This window comes from Phacochoerus africanus, chromosome 8 (assembly GCF_016906955.1).
Source record: "Phacochoerus africanus isolate WHEZ1 chromosome 8, ROS_Pafr_v1, whole genome shotgun sequence".
NCBI lineage: Eukaryota > Metazoa > Chordata > Mammalia > Artiodactyla > Suidae > Phacochoerus > Phacochoerus africanus.
The window spans coordinates 49858522-49874079 of NC_062551.1; the positions used below are offsets into that span (position 1 = coordinate 49858522).

General features: G+C 49.3%; 1 protein-coding gene across 7 annotated transcripts in view; it reads left to right on the top strand.

The window, feature by feature from the left end:
- Positions 1–15558, top strand: part of GRIK5 (glutamate ionotropic receptor kainate type subunit 5) — a 60138-nt gene that overhangs the window by 21327 nt on the left and 23253 nt on the right. For 5 of the 7 annotated variants that reach the window (XM_047788698.1, XM_047788699.1, XM_047788704.1 and 2 more), the window contains one exon: positions 5612–5815. The exons of the other annotated variants lie outside the window; for them this stretch is intronic. In XM_047788698.1, the coding sequence (XP_047644654.1) occupies positions 5612–5815 (204 nt within the window). The remainder of the gene's footprint in view (positions 1–5611; positions 5816–15558) is intronic. 7 annotated transcript variants of the gene reach the window in all.

Genomic DNA, 15558 nt, shown 5'->3' on the forward strand with positions numbered 1-15558 from the left:
TGGTGTGGCTTCTTGTGCACAACATGTGTTTGGGAGATTCACGCATGTTGCTGCAAGTAGTTTAGTTTCGTTATATGTTCTGTTATGTGATATGAACGTACTGCAGTTTACTTACCTATCTTGATGTGCATTGGCGTTCTTTCTCTTTTTTTTGGCCATGGCATGCAGCAGCTTGGTGTGGGATCTCCATTCCAAGACCAGGGATTGAACCCCGGGCCGCAGCAGTGAAAGCATCAAATCCTAACCACTAGACCACCAGGGAACTCCCCTGGAGTTGTTTCTAGTTCTTTTGCTATGGTGCATACTCCTGCAATGAACATTCTACCACATGCCTTTCAGTGAATGTGTAGGCATTTCTGTCGCGTGGATATGCAGGAGTGGAATATGGGCTTTTGTGGGTTCAGTAGATTCGACCAAAGCATTTTCCAAAGTGCTCTCCATTCCCAAAGGCAGTGTCCGAAGGAGAATTTCAGTTGCCCCTCACTTTTGCTGGTGCTGAGTTTAGACAGGTACTGACCCTGTTGTGGTTTTCATTCCCATTTGCCTAGTGACCAGGGAAGCTGACCACTTGTTCATGTATTGATGATTTGGAATCTTTTGGGCAGTCCCTGCTCAAATCTTTCTCTATTTTTAGAAAATTTGGGTCGCTGGCCTTTTTATTGATTTGTAAGCTCTTTATACATTCTGGGTATAAGTTCTTTGTCCAAACATGCAGTGCAGAGACCTTCTCCCACTTTGCGGCGTGCCTTTTCACTCTCAGTGGTGTCTTTTGATGAAAAGATTTTTAATTTTCCTAAAGTCTTCTTTCTCTGTTTGTTTCCCCTTGACAGTTTATGCTTTTAGAATTTAAGAATACTTTGCCTACCCCAAGGTCATTAGCTAGTCTCCTATTTGTTTCCTGAAAACATAATAATTTCACCTCTTACATTTAGATCTACAATCCACCTGGAATTGATTTTTAGGTGTTATGTGAGGTAGAGGGGGTCAGAATACATTTCCCCCATGTGGTTGTTTTATTGAGCAGCACCATTCGTTAAAACGATTGTTCTTTCCCTCTTCACCACAGTCTTACCCTTGTCATAAATCAAATATCCATTTATGTGTGGGTTTCCAAATTCTCTTGTCTCTTCGTCTATTTTTGCTCTAATATCTCATTGTCTTAAATACCATTGCTTTAAATTAAATGTTAATGTCTGGTAGGGAAAGTGCTCCAGTTTTTGTCTTTAGGACTGCTTTGGCTCTTTTGGTCTTTTGCATTTCCATATGCATTTATATATCACATTTCAGAGTTCCCTGGTGGCTCAGAGGGTTGAGTATCCAGGTTGTTACTGCAGTGGTATGGGTTGCTGCTGTGGCTCGGGTTCAATCCCTAGCCCAGGGAACTTCTGCATGCCATGGGTGTTGCCCCAAAATAAAAAAATAAATACCATATTTCAGAAATGTAAGTATTTTATATTAAAAAATGTAATGGGGTGGGACAGAAGTTAATTAAATAGAGTGAAATTAAATTCAACTTAATTTTTTTTTTTTTTTGGTCTTTTTAGGGCCACACTCCATGGCACATGTGGAGGTTCCCAGGCTAGGGGTCGAATCGGAGCTACAGCTGCTGGCCTACGCCACAGCCATGGCGATGCCAGATTTGAGCTGCGTCTGCGACCTACACCAGAGCTCACAGCAATGCTGGATCCTTAACCCACTGAGCGAGGCCAGGGATCGAGCCTGTGTCCTCATGGATGCTAGTCAGATTTGTTTCCACTGAGCCATGACGGGAACTCCAAATTCAACTTAATTCTACATTAAATAGAATTCAGGAGTTCCCTCTGTGGTGCAACAGGATTGGTGGCATCTTTGCAGCCCTGGGACAGGTTCAGTCCCCAGCACAGTGGGTTAAGGATCTCGTGTTGCCACAGCTGCGGCATAGGTTGCTGGGATCAGATTCCTGGCCCAGGAACTCCATAGGTCACGGGGTGGCCAAAGAAAAGAAATAGAATTGAAGGAGTACAGAAAGGGTAAAGAGTGAAAAATCGGTCTCCTTTCCTTCCCAGTGCCCCGTTTTTTCCCCCATCCCCCCAGAAATGTCTGAGGATGTCACAGCACATCTTTGCTTTTTTCTTCACAAAGAAGAGCATATTGTACACGTTGTTCTGTAGCTTGTTTTTTTCCTCTTAATATATCTTATAGAACTTGTTATTTTAGTAGTTGCCTGGGATTCTTTGATGACATCAATAATCTTTTTAACCTGTTCCAAATTAGGCTGTTCCAGTCTTCTTTTCTGCTACAAGCAGTGCTGCCACAGTTCTCTTGGACCTACATTTTTGCGGACAGGTGCATAGCCATTTGCAGGATGAATTCTTAGCATCAGACTTAGAGGCCCACCATTGTCTGTCTGCAGTGCTGGGCTCCTGCAGAAGATTCTTTTGGAAGAAGTCTGAAAACCTTGAATTAGAAGTTCCTTGAGACCCTTGGGTCTGATGGTCTGGGGCTGTAGGTTGAGTGGTAGGTCATTGTTTTCTGACCTTGAGTTCTGTTCTCAGGCCACAGTTCCTGTATTTTGGCTCTATGAGCTCTCACCCAGATCCTGAGGCCTTGAAACCAAATGTGCAGCCCACATGCTTCAGTCTTGAATTTGGAGATCAGCTTGGCTGGCGGAAGGAACAAAGGCATCGGGAAGCACAGCAACTGGGTTCTAAATCGCAGCTCTGCCCTATCTCCCCATCCCACTGTCCTGCTTCAGCTGTGTGACCTTGGGCAAGACAGTTGACCTCTCTGAACCTTGATTTCCTCCTATGTATGCCAGGTGGACCGTATGAGAGCCTCCAGCGCTAACACTGGCTGCTTGTCTAGAGAACTCCTGATTTCTGGTTTCGTTTGTTTGTTTTGTTTTTTTTTGTCTTTTTAGGGCTGAACCTGAGGCATATGGAGGTTCCCGGGCTAGGGGTCTAATCAGAGCTGTAGCCACTGGCCTACGCCACAGCCATAGCAATGCCAGATCTGAGCCGCATCTGCAACCTATACCACAGCTCGTGGCAACGCCAGATCCCCGATTTCTGATTCTTTAGCTTTGATACCTGGCCTGCCCCTGTCTCTGTGTCTGGCTTCTCCCAGGTCTGCTCTCTGATTCTGTCCACTTGAGTTTAGTCCGGCACGGGGCTTAAGAGCAGAGCTGTGGATTCAGCCTGACGTGTCCATCTCAGCCACTTTACTCCTTCACTTTTCAGGACCTGTGTCCTCATCTTGAAAATAGAGGTAATAATACCGACCTCCCACGCTGACAGAATAGCTGTCACACAGCAAGCCCACAAGAAATGCTAGCTGCTGCTGCTATTATTAGTATTATCTCATTCCTACTCCCAGTTCTACAATTTACAGATTTGGAAATATGGCTTAGTAGAGAGAGAAAAGCACTGATTTTTTTCCATCCTATCTCCCCTTGGCTCTGGGGCTTTGTTGGGGTCTGAGAATCTAGTCTATAAATACCTTATACTACCTATCATTGTTCTCCAAATCGCCCCCAAACCTGGAGGCTTCCAACAATAATGAATATTATTTCTCACAGTTCAGTGGGTCTACCGAGCAGTTCTGCTGGTCTCACCCGAGCTCACTGTGGTTGCTCACCTGGCGTCTAAGCTGGTCTGTTTGATTTACTTGTTCTCATCCATCCTTCACGCAGGCCAGCCCCAGCTTTCCTCACGCTGTGGTCCCAAGAGGTCACTCTGAGGGCCCAGGCCCTGGAATTCACCCAGCACTCCTTCCACTGCATTCTGTTGGCCAAAGCACATCTCGAGGCCCACTCAGACCCAGGGGGTGGGGAAGTCCACTCGATCTCCTGATGGGAGGAACTGCAGAATATCGTAGCCGCAGGTCCACCTCAGAGCCATGAGAGGTGGCAGAGGTTACTTGACCTCTGCGAGCCTCAGATTCCCCATATGGAAAAAGGAGTCTAAGAATACGTCCCCTGTAAGGTCAATGTGGGGAATTAAAGTGATAAAATCCAGAGAAGACACATAGCCCAGGGGCTGGTATTCGGCAGGTGTCTAGTCTACATGGTAACCATTGTGGATATTTTTTTTTTACAAGTAAAAATTTGTTTTATTTATTTATTTATTTATTTTACCGCTCAGATTTTATTTTATTTTTTAATGATTTTTATTTTTTCCATCATAGCTGGTTTACAGTATTCTATCAATTTTCTACTGTACAGCAAGGTGACCCAGTCACACATACATATATACATTCTTTTTTCTCATATTATCAGGCTCCATCACAAGTGACTAGACATAGTTCCCAGTGCTATACAGCAGGATCTCCTTGCTTATCCATTCCAAAGGCAATAGTTTGCATCTGTTAACCCCAAATTCCCAGTCCATCCCACTCCCTCCCCCTCCCCCTTGGCAACCACAAGTCTGTTCTCCAAGTCCATGATTTTCTTTTCCATGGAAAGGTTCATTTGTGCCGTATGTTAGTTTCCAGATATGTGATGTCATATGATATTTGTCTTTCTCTTTCTGACTTACGTCACTTAGTATGAGAGTCTCTAGTTCCATCCACCATTGTGGATATTATTGCCAAAGCTCTTCTGCTCATTCCTAAGTCCTAATTCCTTTTGTTCCTAAGCCCAAGGCGACACTGCACAAACAGCCATTTGGACAATAACTATGTCAAGATAAGTTTCCCTCTTGTTACCGTCATCTTCATCCACCTTGTCTTCCTAGACTTGGAAGATTTGCTCTGCTTTTGTCCTTATTTGGCACAATAAGGGTCAGTAAAGTTTGCTCCAACTCCTCAGAAATAAGTGTTGACATAGCAGAGCAGCTATAGGCCAGAGATTGCAAACTGTCAGGTGCTTGTTTGGCCTGCAAAGCATTAAAAGAAAAAAAAATGCTATTAGAATTTGAACTGTTGCTAACCTTTATAATCAGGAGATTTTGCAAAACAACCTGGGTTTCCAAATTCTCTTAACATTGGACCATCTGGCATCTCAGGCCTGCTTCCCTCATGGCAGCACTGGGCTGGAGCTAAATCCTGGTGGGGCAGAGCCTCTTGGATCCCTTGGTGGCTCATGAAGTCAACTTAATGGGTCGCTATTGGTTGTGTAAAAAATGCAGTAGAGCAGAATAGAAAGTATCAGGGTATTTTGCTGCAGTCATAAGGAAAAGGACTGTTTTGTGGAACTGAGTCCCATTAACGTGTGTACATACGTGTGCACATGGGCGTAAATGCATGTGACTTGGATTACACAGTGAAATGGATCTCTTACTGTGGGTCATAGCCAACGATTTGAAAGTTTGGCAGAGGCTTCATCCAGTCTGATTCACTCGGGTTACCTGCGTCCCTTCTGGCCATTTGAGCTTGAGATGAATGAATGTTAGCTTGGCTGGTGGAGATGGAGGCGGCTCCCTGCGGTTTGCTAGGGGCCGGCGGGTCCCCGTGCACCCCCCCCGCACCCCTACCCCCGGCTTTGAGCGTTTGCAGGCAGGGGATGCATGCAAGGACTCTGTCATCTCCATTCTGCCAGCAGGTTCCTGACCCAGCTGCCCAGCCTGGGCCCAGGATCCAGGATTCGGCCCCCAGATACCCTGTCTCTGACCCCTCTTGTCTCCTGCTTCCCCAGGAGAACCCGTATGTCATGCGCCGGCCCAATTTCCAGGCCCTGTCGGGGAATGAGCGCTTTGAGGGCTTCTGCGTGGACATGCTGCGTGAGCTGGCCGAGCTGCTGCGCTTCCGCTACCGCCTGCGGTTGGTGGAGGATGGGCTGTATGGGGCGCCCGAGCCCAACGGCTCCTGGACGGGCATGGTTGGCGAGCTCATCAACCGGGTATGGTGGGGCTGGGGCCGGGGAGGGGGCCGGGGACTAGGTGAATGAGGGGAGGAGGGCAGGCGGGCAGCCGATGGTGCAGGTACTGGGTGGGGAGGGTGCAGAAAGGTGATGCATCAATTCCTGTGTCCTCCTTTCAAATGCTTCCCTCACAGGACCTGGCTGAGTGGGTGCTCAAAGATTTGTTGAGTGAATGAAAGAGATGTGGAGTGGGAATTGGACAGACGTTGAGGAGGTCGAGACAGGCTTTCTGCATGAGGCAAGGCTAGGGCTAGGCGGCCTGCACCTGCTGGGAGGTGGACATTGATGCTGCCTATAGACCTCCCACGTCTACCCACTCAATAGGTGTTTACTGAGCACCCAGTGTGTGCCTTGTACCATGTTGTCATGGGAGATAGTGATGACTGCAGGGACCTTGGACCCTGCCCCCAAAAGCCATGGGCCCCTTTAATATGCAGAATAGCAAATAATCATGAAACAGAGCCATTGGGGCTGTGATGGGGGAAACTCAGAGGAGAGACCCAGAGGCTCCTGACCCAGCCAGGCATCCAGGGAGGGCTTCCCAGAAGAGGTGACAGCCACGCAGATTCTAAAGAGTGTGAAGGGGTCAGCAGAAGAGGGGACCGTGTTGGCATTTACAAACAGTAGTGGGGGCAGGTAAGAGAGTGGGGCAGTGGGGCCTCCTGGAAGAGCAGCTCGGCCCTGAGTCTGGGAGGATTTGAATGTAGGTGAGGAGGGAGAGAGGCAAGGCCAAGGGAGGTGGTGAGCCAGCAAGCGTGCAGTGTAAATAATATTTCGGAGTCAGACCAACCTGACTTTGAGTGCTTGGCTGAGTCATTTTTGTCCTCAAAACCTGTTTCCCCTCCCCGTAATACCTAGCAGGTCTGTCGTGAGGCTTACAGACCCCCCGCATATGTGGCTTCTCACGTAGTTAGTTCCTCTTTTTATTCCAGGCACAAGAAGCCTTGTGGGCAGATGCCCAGAGGAGCAAATAGGCCCCTGGCTCAGGGCACGCCCAGAGCAGTTGTGTGAAGCAGGGACCTGTGGCCACAAAGTCAGGGTGGCCTTGATATTGGACTTGGCTGAGGATGTCGGAAACTTATCCTCCTCTCTCTCTTATCCCAGAATAAACTGCATCCGGGACCCTGAATGTTACCAGGCTAGACTCCAGAAGGCCACTTTGCTTGACAAGGACATTTATCCCTTAGGGCACTGATTTCAAAAGTTGTTTTGACTGCAGAACCTTTTTTCCAATTGAAAGCGCCCTCAGAACCCTGGACAAAGCAGAGCTGCTCTGGTGGAGGAGGAGGTGGGGGTGTCCCTGGGGTCCTGGTGGCTCTGTCTACCCCACTCCACCCCACGCGCAGGCCCCAGGCACTGCCCTACAGGCAGCCAGCTGGTTGAAAATTTCCGTCCTGAGTGGGTTTAAGAGCCTGAAGCCAGGACCTGAGGAGACAGGAGGCAGGAGCTGCTGGCCTGATGCTCACCTCACTGGCAGCCTTCCCTGTCACCTCGACCTCATTGCCACAGCCTGGTCCCCAGTCATGAAGGCTCAAAACTTTTTGTTCATCATGGGCCCCAGAAATAAGACTCCAGGAGGGTAGCCCCTCCAGCCAAAGTCACCGTCAACTGGACACCTGTTTATTCAACAAAGAAGTCCTGTTTTGGAGTTCACTGGTGGCCTAGTGGTTAAAGATTCGGTGTTGTCACTGCTGTGGCTTGGGTTCGATCTCTGGCCCCAGAACTTCTGCAAGCTGTGGGCTTGACCAAAAAAAAAGCACTCTTGTTTACAGCTGAATGACCTTGGGCAAGAGTCTTAAACTCCCTTAGACCTTGGTGTGGGCTTGAGCCTTCCCTTAGAACTTGGTGTGAAGGTGGGCTGATTGTTTGCTGCTGTTGTGGTCCTGAGTCCTGTTTGAATCTCTGCTGTGCATTTGCTATGTGACTTTGGGCAAGTTACCTAACCTCCCTGTAAATCTAAGGAAATAACAAATGCTAGCACTTAGGGCTCTTGTGAGCATGAAGCGAGTTAATCCATGTTGGGGCTTGGGACAGGGCCCAGCAGGTAATGGGTGCTGGGTGCCTGTGCTGTCCTTCTATCATTGTTAGCGGTAGTCCTTACAGCACATACTATGTGTCTGTTATGTGTTTGTCCATTCTCCAGCCAGCTAGTGTTTATTGAGTGCCTACTGTATACCAGGCCCTGTGGTGTATGTACCCTGGGGATTTTTGGCAACAGCTGTGACATGTGCAAGTTCCTGGGCCAGGGATCCAACCCACACCACAGCAGTGACCCAGGCTTCTTCAGTGACCACTCCAGCTCCTTAACCCACTGAGCCACCAGGGAACACCCCTGGCCTTGCTCTTAGGGTTAAAGAGTTTGGCCCTCAGCAGGAGGTCCATGGGATGCCCAGCACACACACGCGTGCGTGCGCGCACACACACACACACACACAGGTTTGAGCTGGCTCAAATGAGGAAACAGAATCACCGGCGGGGGGGGGGGGGTGCAGCAGGAGCTGCTGGGTGGCCTGCGGGGAGGTAAGGGGACAGCAGAGATGGAGTTAAGGGGAGGCTGGAGAGGGCCAGGACTTGGTGACTGCCTGGGGTTGGGGATGGGGGAGAGAGGACGAGTGTTCCTCCCATTTCTGGCCCAGGCAGCTGGGCGGCGGCAGCGGTGACATTTAGGAAGAGAACACTGGAGGAGGAGCAGGCTGAAACTGCAAAGATGGGCGGGGTTTGGCCCTGCTGAGGCTCAGCTGCCTGCCGTGGGATGGCCGGGCACACTGAGCTTCTCGCAGAACTCAGCCACCATCCTCACAGCAGCAGCAGCTGCTGTTTGTGGACCTCACACCATGCGCCGGGAACTTTTCAAGCATTACTTCATTCTTCTAACAATCCTTCATGGCCCAGAGCATCACTGCCCTCCTACGAGATCAGGGGCTCAGCACTGAAGGGACTTGTCCCCAACGTGTAGGGCTGCAGCCAGGTGTTTCTGACCCAAGGTGTCTTTTCCAGACACCCAGCAGGTACTTGGGGAGTGAGGCAACAGGATATCATGTCCAAGCCACACAGCTAGTGACAGGCAGAGCCAGGGCTGGTATCCCCGCAGGCTGGCGCAAAGCTAATGAGTGACTTCTAGAGAGAAAACAGCCGGGGGTAACACACACACACACACACAGGCCAGGTGCAGGGCTTATAGGCCACTCTCCAGTTATGGCCCATATATTCCACCCAGTGGCCACTGCTGGAATGGCTTTCTCCCTGCCATCGCTGCCATGGTGTGAATTCAGGCCTGGACCCTTTCGCCAGCCTCCCCACTGCCCTCCCGGCCTCCGACTTTTCTCTCCGCTCCAGTGCGTCCTCTGGTAGGATCTTTCCACAGTGCACGTCTGACCTGTCCCTCACGGGTGATGGCCATTACCCCATGAAGTCTGCACCTTCCAGTCTGGCCCTTCAGGGCAGAGTGGGTTTCTTAGGTCGGGGTTCTGGGAAGCAGATTCCGAGATGGAGCTGAGCAGGCAGGCAGTGTGTTGGGGTCCCCTTGGAAAGCAGCCCCTTGAGGGAGGGAAGGCGCAGGCCTGGGCAGAGGGGGGACTGAGCTGCAGTTCAGTCGCGACTGCGCCTCAACTGACTGGGCCTCAACTGTCCCGTCGCTGCTCTGGAGCCAGGTGGCCATCAAAGACATGCCCTGAGGAAGCATCATTGGATGGGGGCTGTCCTCTGGGAGGGTCAGGACCCGGAGCAAGTGGTCCTCCCACGCACAGAGCTGGGAGCAGTCGCCTACCAACACCCTCGGCAGCCAGGGCCCTAAGTGCCTGGTCCTGGAGGAGGGTCTGGGCGTCTGCCAGAGTGTCCACCACAGCTGTAAGCTGGTTAGTGCCCACAGAGCCAGCTGCAGGTTGCCCATGTTCCCCTGTGACCCCTGGCAAGCCACCTCATCTCTCTGAATTTCCCCTCTTGAAATGGGAATGGTGTCGTTTCCCCCCACAACGGAGTTTTGTGGGGAGTGGGCGAGGAAGAGTGCGAGGTCCCAGAACAGAGCCCAGATCACCAGGGTCTTGCGAGTAGGGAATTTAGGCGTTATTTTTTATTGTGTTTCGAAGTCTCTGGGAGGTTCTAACAGCGAATGCACCAAGATCTAATTTGCTCTTTTTTTTTAATTGAAGTGAAATTCATACAACAGAAAATTAACCATTTTAAAGTGTATAGGAAAGGGAGTTCCCATTGTGGCTCAGCAGAAACGAATCTGACTGGCATCCATGAGGATGCAGGTTCAATCCCTGTCCCCGCTTGGTGGGTTATGGTTCCGGCATTGCCATGAACTGTGGTGTAGGTTGCCAGTGTGGCTCAGATTTGGCGTTGCCATGGTTGTGGTGTAAGCTGGCAGCTACGGTTCCATTTGACCCCAAGCCTGGGAACCCCCGTATGCCACCGGTGAGGCCCTAAAAAGACAAAAAAATATTTTCTAGATTTTATAAATTAAAAAAAAAAGTACACAAGGGTGTAGTGTGTTAGGGATCCAGCATTGTCACTGCTGTCACTCATATGGCTGCTGTGGTGTGAGTTCTATCCCTGGCCTAGGAATTTCCGAATGCCACAGGCACGGCCAAAAATAAATAAAGTGAACAGTTCAGTGGCATTTAGTATATCCCCAATGTTGTACAACCATTGTCTCTATCTAGTTCCAAGACACTTACACGACATACAAAGAAAATGCAAACCCATTAAGCCATTCCCCCTTTCTCCAGCCCCTGGCAACCACCACTCTGCTCTGTCTCCATGGATTTACTTACTCATTCTAAACATTTCATGTAAAAGGAATCAGCCAATATGTGGCCTTTTGTGTCTGGCTTCTTTCACATGGCATAATGTGGTTAAGGTTCATCCACATTGCAGCATAATTAGTACTGCATTCCTTTTCAAGGCTGAATAATATTCCATTGTGTGGATCTGGGACCTGGATTTAATTTTAAAAAACCATTTTAAAAGGATTATTCTGGCTGCTCTCTGAGAAATAACTGTAAAGGACCAAGAGAGGAGACAGGATGGTCTATTTCGGAAGCCAGTGGAAGGTGTGGAAGAGAGAAGATGGTGGCTTGCTGTTGAGTGGTAGCTGTGGCAGGTGTACCACCAGCAGGATGTGTGCAAGAGGGAGAGGAATAAGGGTGCCTGCAGGGTTGGGGTAGGCAGCTGGGTGAATGCCAAGGCCACTTTCTACCACATGGAGGACAGGACGTGGGAGAGCAGTTTGGTGGGGTGGGGGTGATAAGAGTTATCTCTGGGCGTGGATCATTTGAGATGCCTATTTGAAATTCAAGTGGAGAGAAAAGGAGTTCATTGTGCCACTGAGCATGAATTATTTAACTCATCCTCTCTTGATGGGTATTTGGGTGTTTTCCAGTTTTTGCTAGTATAGACAAAGCTCCCATCAACTGGACCTGTGCATTCGTGGGAGTGTCCCTGAGAGAGAAATTCCAAGTGGTGGAAAGCACTGGGTCAAAGGATATGAATTGTTACTTTAACTATATGCTGCCAAATGGCCATTCAAAAAGGTTCCACCAATTTATATTCTCACCAAAAGTATGTAAGAATGTCAAATTTCCGGGAGTTCCCGTCATGGCGCAGTGGTTAACGAATCCGACTAGGAACCATGAGGTTGCGGGTTCAATCCCTGCCCTTGCTCAGTGGGTTAACGATCTGGCGTTGCCATGAGCTGTGGTGTAGGTTGCAGACGTGGCTCAGATCCCGCGTGGCTGTGGCTCTGGCGTAGGCCGGCGGCTACAGCTCTGATTCAACCCCTAGCCTGGGAACCTCCATATGCCGCGGGAGCGGCCCAAGAAATAGCAACAACAACAACAACAACAACAAAAAAGACAAAAGACAAAAAAAAAAAAAAGAATGTCAAATTTCCCCACACTCTGGCCAGCAATGGATATTATCAATCTTTTAAAGAATCTTTGCCAATTCAAAAGGCTAAAAATAATATCTTATTGTTTTAACCTAAACAGAATGTTAGGCGACTGCTTATTAATCCTGATGCGGATGTCCTGCAATTTATTGATGCATTTTTTATATTTAGTTGTTTCCAGGTATTTTTATTTGTTTGTGTTGTTATAAACAACCATAAGCAAACATCTTTATGCATGAAAGCTTGGCCTGCATTGTAGCTGATTAGGAATAAATCTCAATAGAATTATCAGGTGTAAGAGGAAGACCCTTTGTATTGCCTTTTTTTTTTTTTTCTTGTCTTTTTAGGGCAACACCTGCAGCATGTGGAGGTTCCCGGGCTAGGGGTTGAATCAGAGCTGTAGCCACTGGCCTACACCACAGCTCACAGCAATGCTGGATACTTAACCCACTGAGCAGGGCCAGGGATCAAACCCATGTCCTCATGGATGCTTGTCAGATTCGTTCCGCTGAGCCATGATGGGAACTCCCCTGTATCGCTTTATTATATATTGTTGAACTGCTTTCCAGAAAGACTGTACTATTTTCTTTTTCGTTTTCTTTCTTCCTCTCTTTCCTTTCTTGTTTCTTCCTTCCTCTCTTCTTTCTTTTCTTTTTCTTTCTTTCTTTCTTTTTAATATCCGTTTCTACAAAGGCTCCTTCTCAGCCCCGAGGGTTTTGATTGGCTTTTAGCTATTCAGATAGCCTCCTGACATAGTCATAGATGGCAGATCATTTTGATTTTTCTTGCTTTGACCCATGGACCAGAGTGAGGCTTATGTGACCAAGTGATAGATGGATAGGCCCAGAGTAGGCCTGATAGGTCCATGGACTCACTCTCTGTTTTCCCAAGTCCTGGTTGTATAATTGGAATAGACATACATGGCAGCTGGCAGAATCCCACACTGGCTGTCTGACCAATGGAGTCAGGGTCTTTATGGTAGAAAGAGTCAGTGGAAGCCCCATATTTCCCAGGGTAGTAATCCTAAAGCAATTCTACATCCTTTGGGGGAATTGCAGAGATTAGTGCTGCCATTATATGGCTTGAAAGAAACAGGGGTAGTGATCTTGTCCCTGTCAACTGGCCCGTTTGGGCCGAGCAGAAAGCTGATGGATCTTGGAGAATGACTGTGGATTGTTGTAAATGCAATCAGGGGGGTGACTCCAATTCTAGTTACTGGTGCAGATGAAGTTTTTTTTTTTAAATGGCCATACTTGCACTTATGGAAGTTCCCAGGCCAGGGATTGAATCCAAACCACAGCTTCGGCAATGCTGGATCCTTTAACCCACCGCGCTGGGCCAGGGATGGAACCCACACCTCCGTAGCAACCCAAGCCACTTCAGTCGGATTCTTAAAACCACTGTACTCCACAGGAACTCCACACTCTGGATATTTGAAGGAAGAGAATTATTTACTAGGAATAAACTTATTAACTAGGTAACTGAGAGGGTAAAGGTTGAACTCCAAGTCAGGGATCCGCAAATTTGTTTGCTAGGGACCAGATGTAGGTGTTTCTGTCTTTGGGGTCACACTGTCACAATTTTTCCATTGTATGGAGAGCAGACTATACCTAAACAAGTGGGTGTGGCTGTATTCCAATAAAACATTATTTACAAAATCAGGCGGACGGGCAGGACTCCCTTGGCTGAGGGCAACAGTTTGCACACCCTCATTCTTAGGCATCATGAGGTAGCAAGGCTGGAATTGGCTGTGTCTCTAGTTCTTTTTTTTTTTTTTCATCTTTTTAAGGGCTGCAATAGCGGCATATGGAAGTTCCCAGGCTAGGGGTTGCTGCCAGCCACAGCAACGCAGGATCCAAGCCGTGGCTGCCACCCAAACCACAGCTCAAGGGAATGCCAGATCCTTAACCCACTGAGTGAGGCCAGGGATCGAAGTCCTCATGGATCCTAGTTGGGTTCATTACCACTGAGCCACAACAGGAACTCCCTGTCTCTAGTTCTGAAGGAACAAAGAATTGCTGAAACTCCTGAAAACTCAGAGGAAGGGCTCTGTGGGACTGAAACTCAGACCCTGAGGAGGGGGCACCCTCCAGCTGGCGCTGTGCCCCAAAGGGTGCTGGGAAGCTATGGACTGGAATCTGCTGCCCTAGGCAGAGCTGCTGCTGCCTTTGGCACATTAAGGAGGCTGGGGAAGAGCAGATAGCCCTCCTTCCTCCAGCCTCCCTCTAGCGACCTCTATTGGCAGGGCCTGGTGGAGTCAATGGCAAAACACAGATGGTTTGCACAGAGCTGGTATGGGGGGGTGGTTTTGGGGCTGGGGGCGCAGTCACAGTGCTTTGGCTGGTTTCTAGTCATTTAGACAATCCCCCTGTCATTTCTACAGGTGGCTCATCATCTAGCTTCTTCCTGATTTCATCCCATTAGGTTAAACTGTCAGGATCCCCTAGGGAAGGGAAATCTCTAAGAAATAGATATCTCTCCCGGGAAACGAAGGGGGAAGAGCGGGGGGGAAGGGGGTTTCCAAAGGCTCTGAGAGGAACCTAGAAGGAACTTGCAGCGTTTAAGGATCTGTCCTTCCTTCAGAATGAATCCCAACTCCAACCAACTCTCTCTCCTGCTCCACTTAGCCCCGCCCCTTGCATCTCCATAGCCGGCTTCTGTCGGTTTTCTCCCCCACCCCTCCCCCCTCCCCTTCCACTCTTGCCTCATGGTCTCTTCTCACAGCAGCCAGATCCCATCACCCCCTTGCTCACACCCTCTCATGTAACGTCCCCCTTATCATGTCCTGCAAGGCCCGGCAGGACTCTGGTCCCTGCTCCACTGCATTTCCTGCCCCTTCCATTCTGCTCCGGCCATCCTGGTCACTGTCTTAGGTGTGGTGGGAAGCCACTCATGGGTTTTTTTTTTTTTTTTTGGTGGTCTTTTTAGGGCCACACCCACAGCATATGGAAGTTTCCAGGCTAGGGGTCGAATCCGAGCTACAGATGCTGGCCTACACCACAGCCACAGCAATGTGGGATCCCAGCCACGTCTTCAACCTATACCACAGCTCACAGCAATGCTGGATCCTTAACCCACTGAGCGAGGCCAGGGATCGAACCCGTGTCTTCATAGATACTGGCCTGGTTTGTTACCACTGAGCCACGATGGGAACTCCCACTCATGAACTTTAAACAGGTGACTATCACTTTGGACTGGGCATTGAGTAGCAACAGGGAAGCCAGTGAGGAGGCTAATGCAGTTGTCGCCGTGGAGGGCCTTGCCAGGACAAGACCTCCTGTGGGTATATAAAAATAGTAGGTTCCTGTATTAGCTGACATTATTCCTGGCGATTCACATGTTAGTCATAAAAGTGGCAAGTGCACAAGAAAGGGGAAAACTGCTCCTTACTCTCAACACCCAGGAATTCCCAAGGGTAAGCTCCAAATCTGGAGTGTGCGGGGCCCCTGCCACACATCGCAGCCTCAGGATTCCGCCTTGGGGCCCTGCCGTCTCTCCTTCACCCTGCCGTGGTTGTTTGGCCTGTGCCATCTCTCTCCGCTTGGTTTATCTTTTGGGTCTGTTCTTTCTCCCTGCCATTGAATTGTCTTTGAGATCTGTCTCTTCTTCCCTGACCCTGGATTCTATTCGGGGCCCGCATGATCTCTCCCTGACCTCGGTGTTGTTTTTGGCCAGTGCCACCTCCCCCCACCTTGAGATGTCTTTGGGGCCTGTGCCCTCTCTCCCTACCCCAGTTCTGGCCCAGCTGGTACCACCGCATGTAATCTCAGCCCCTTTGGCATGAGTGTGTCTCTCCTCCAGCCAGTGACCTTGACTCTTCTCTTTCAGCCCC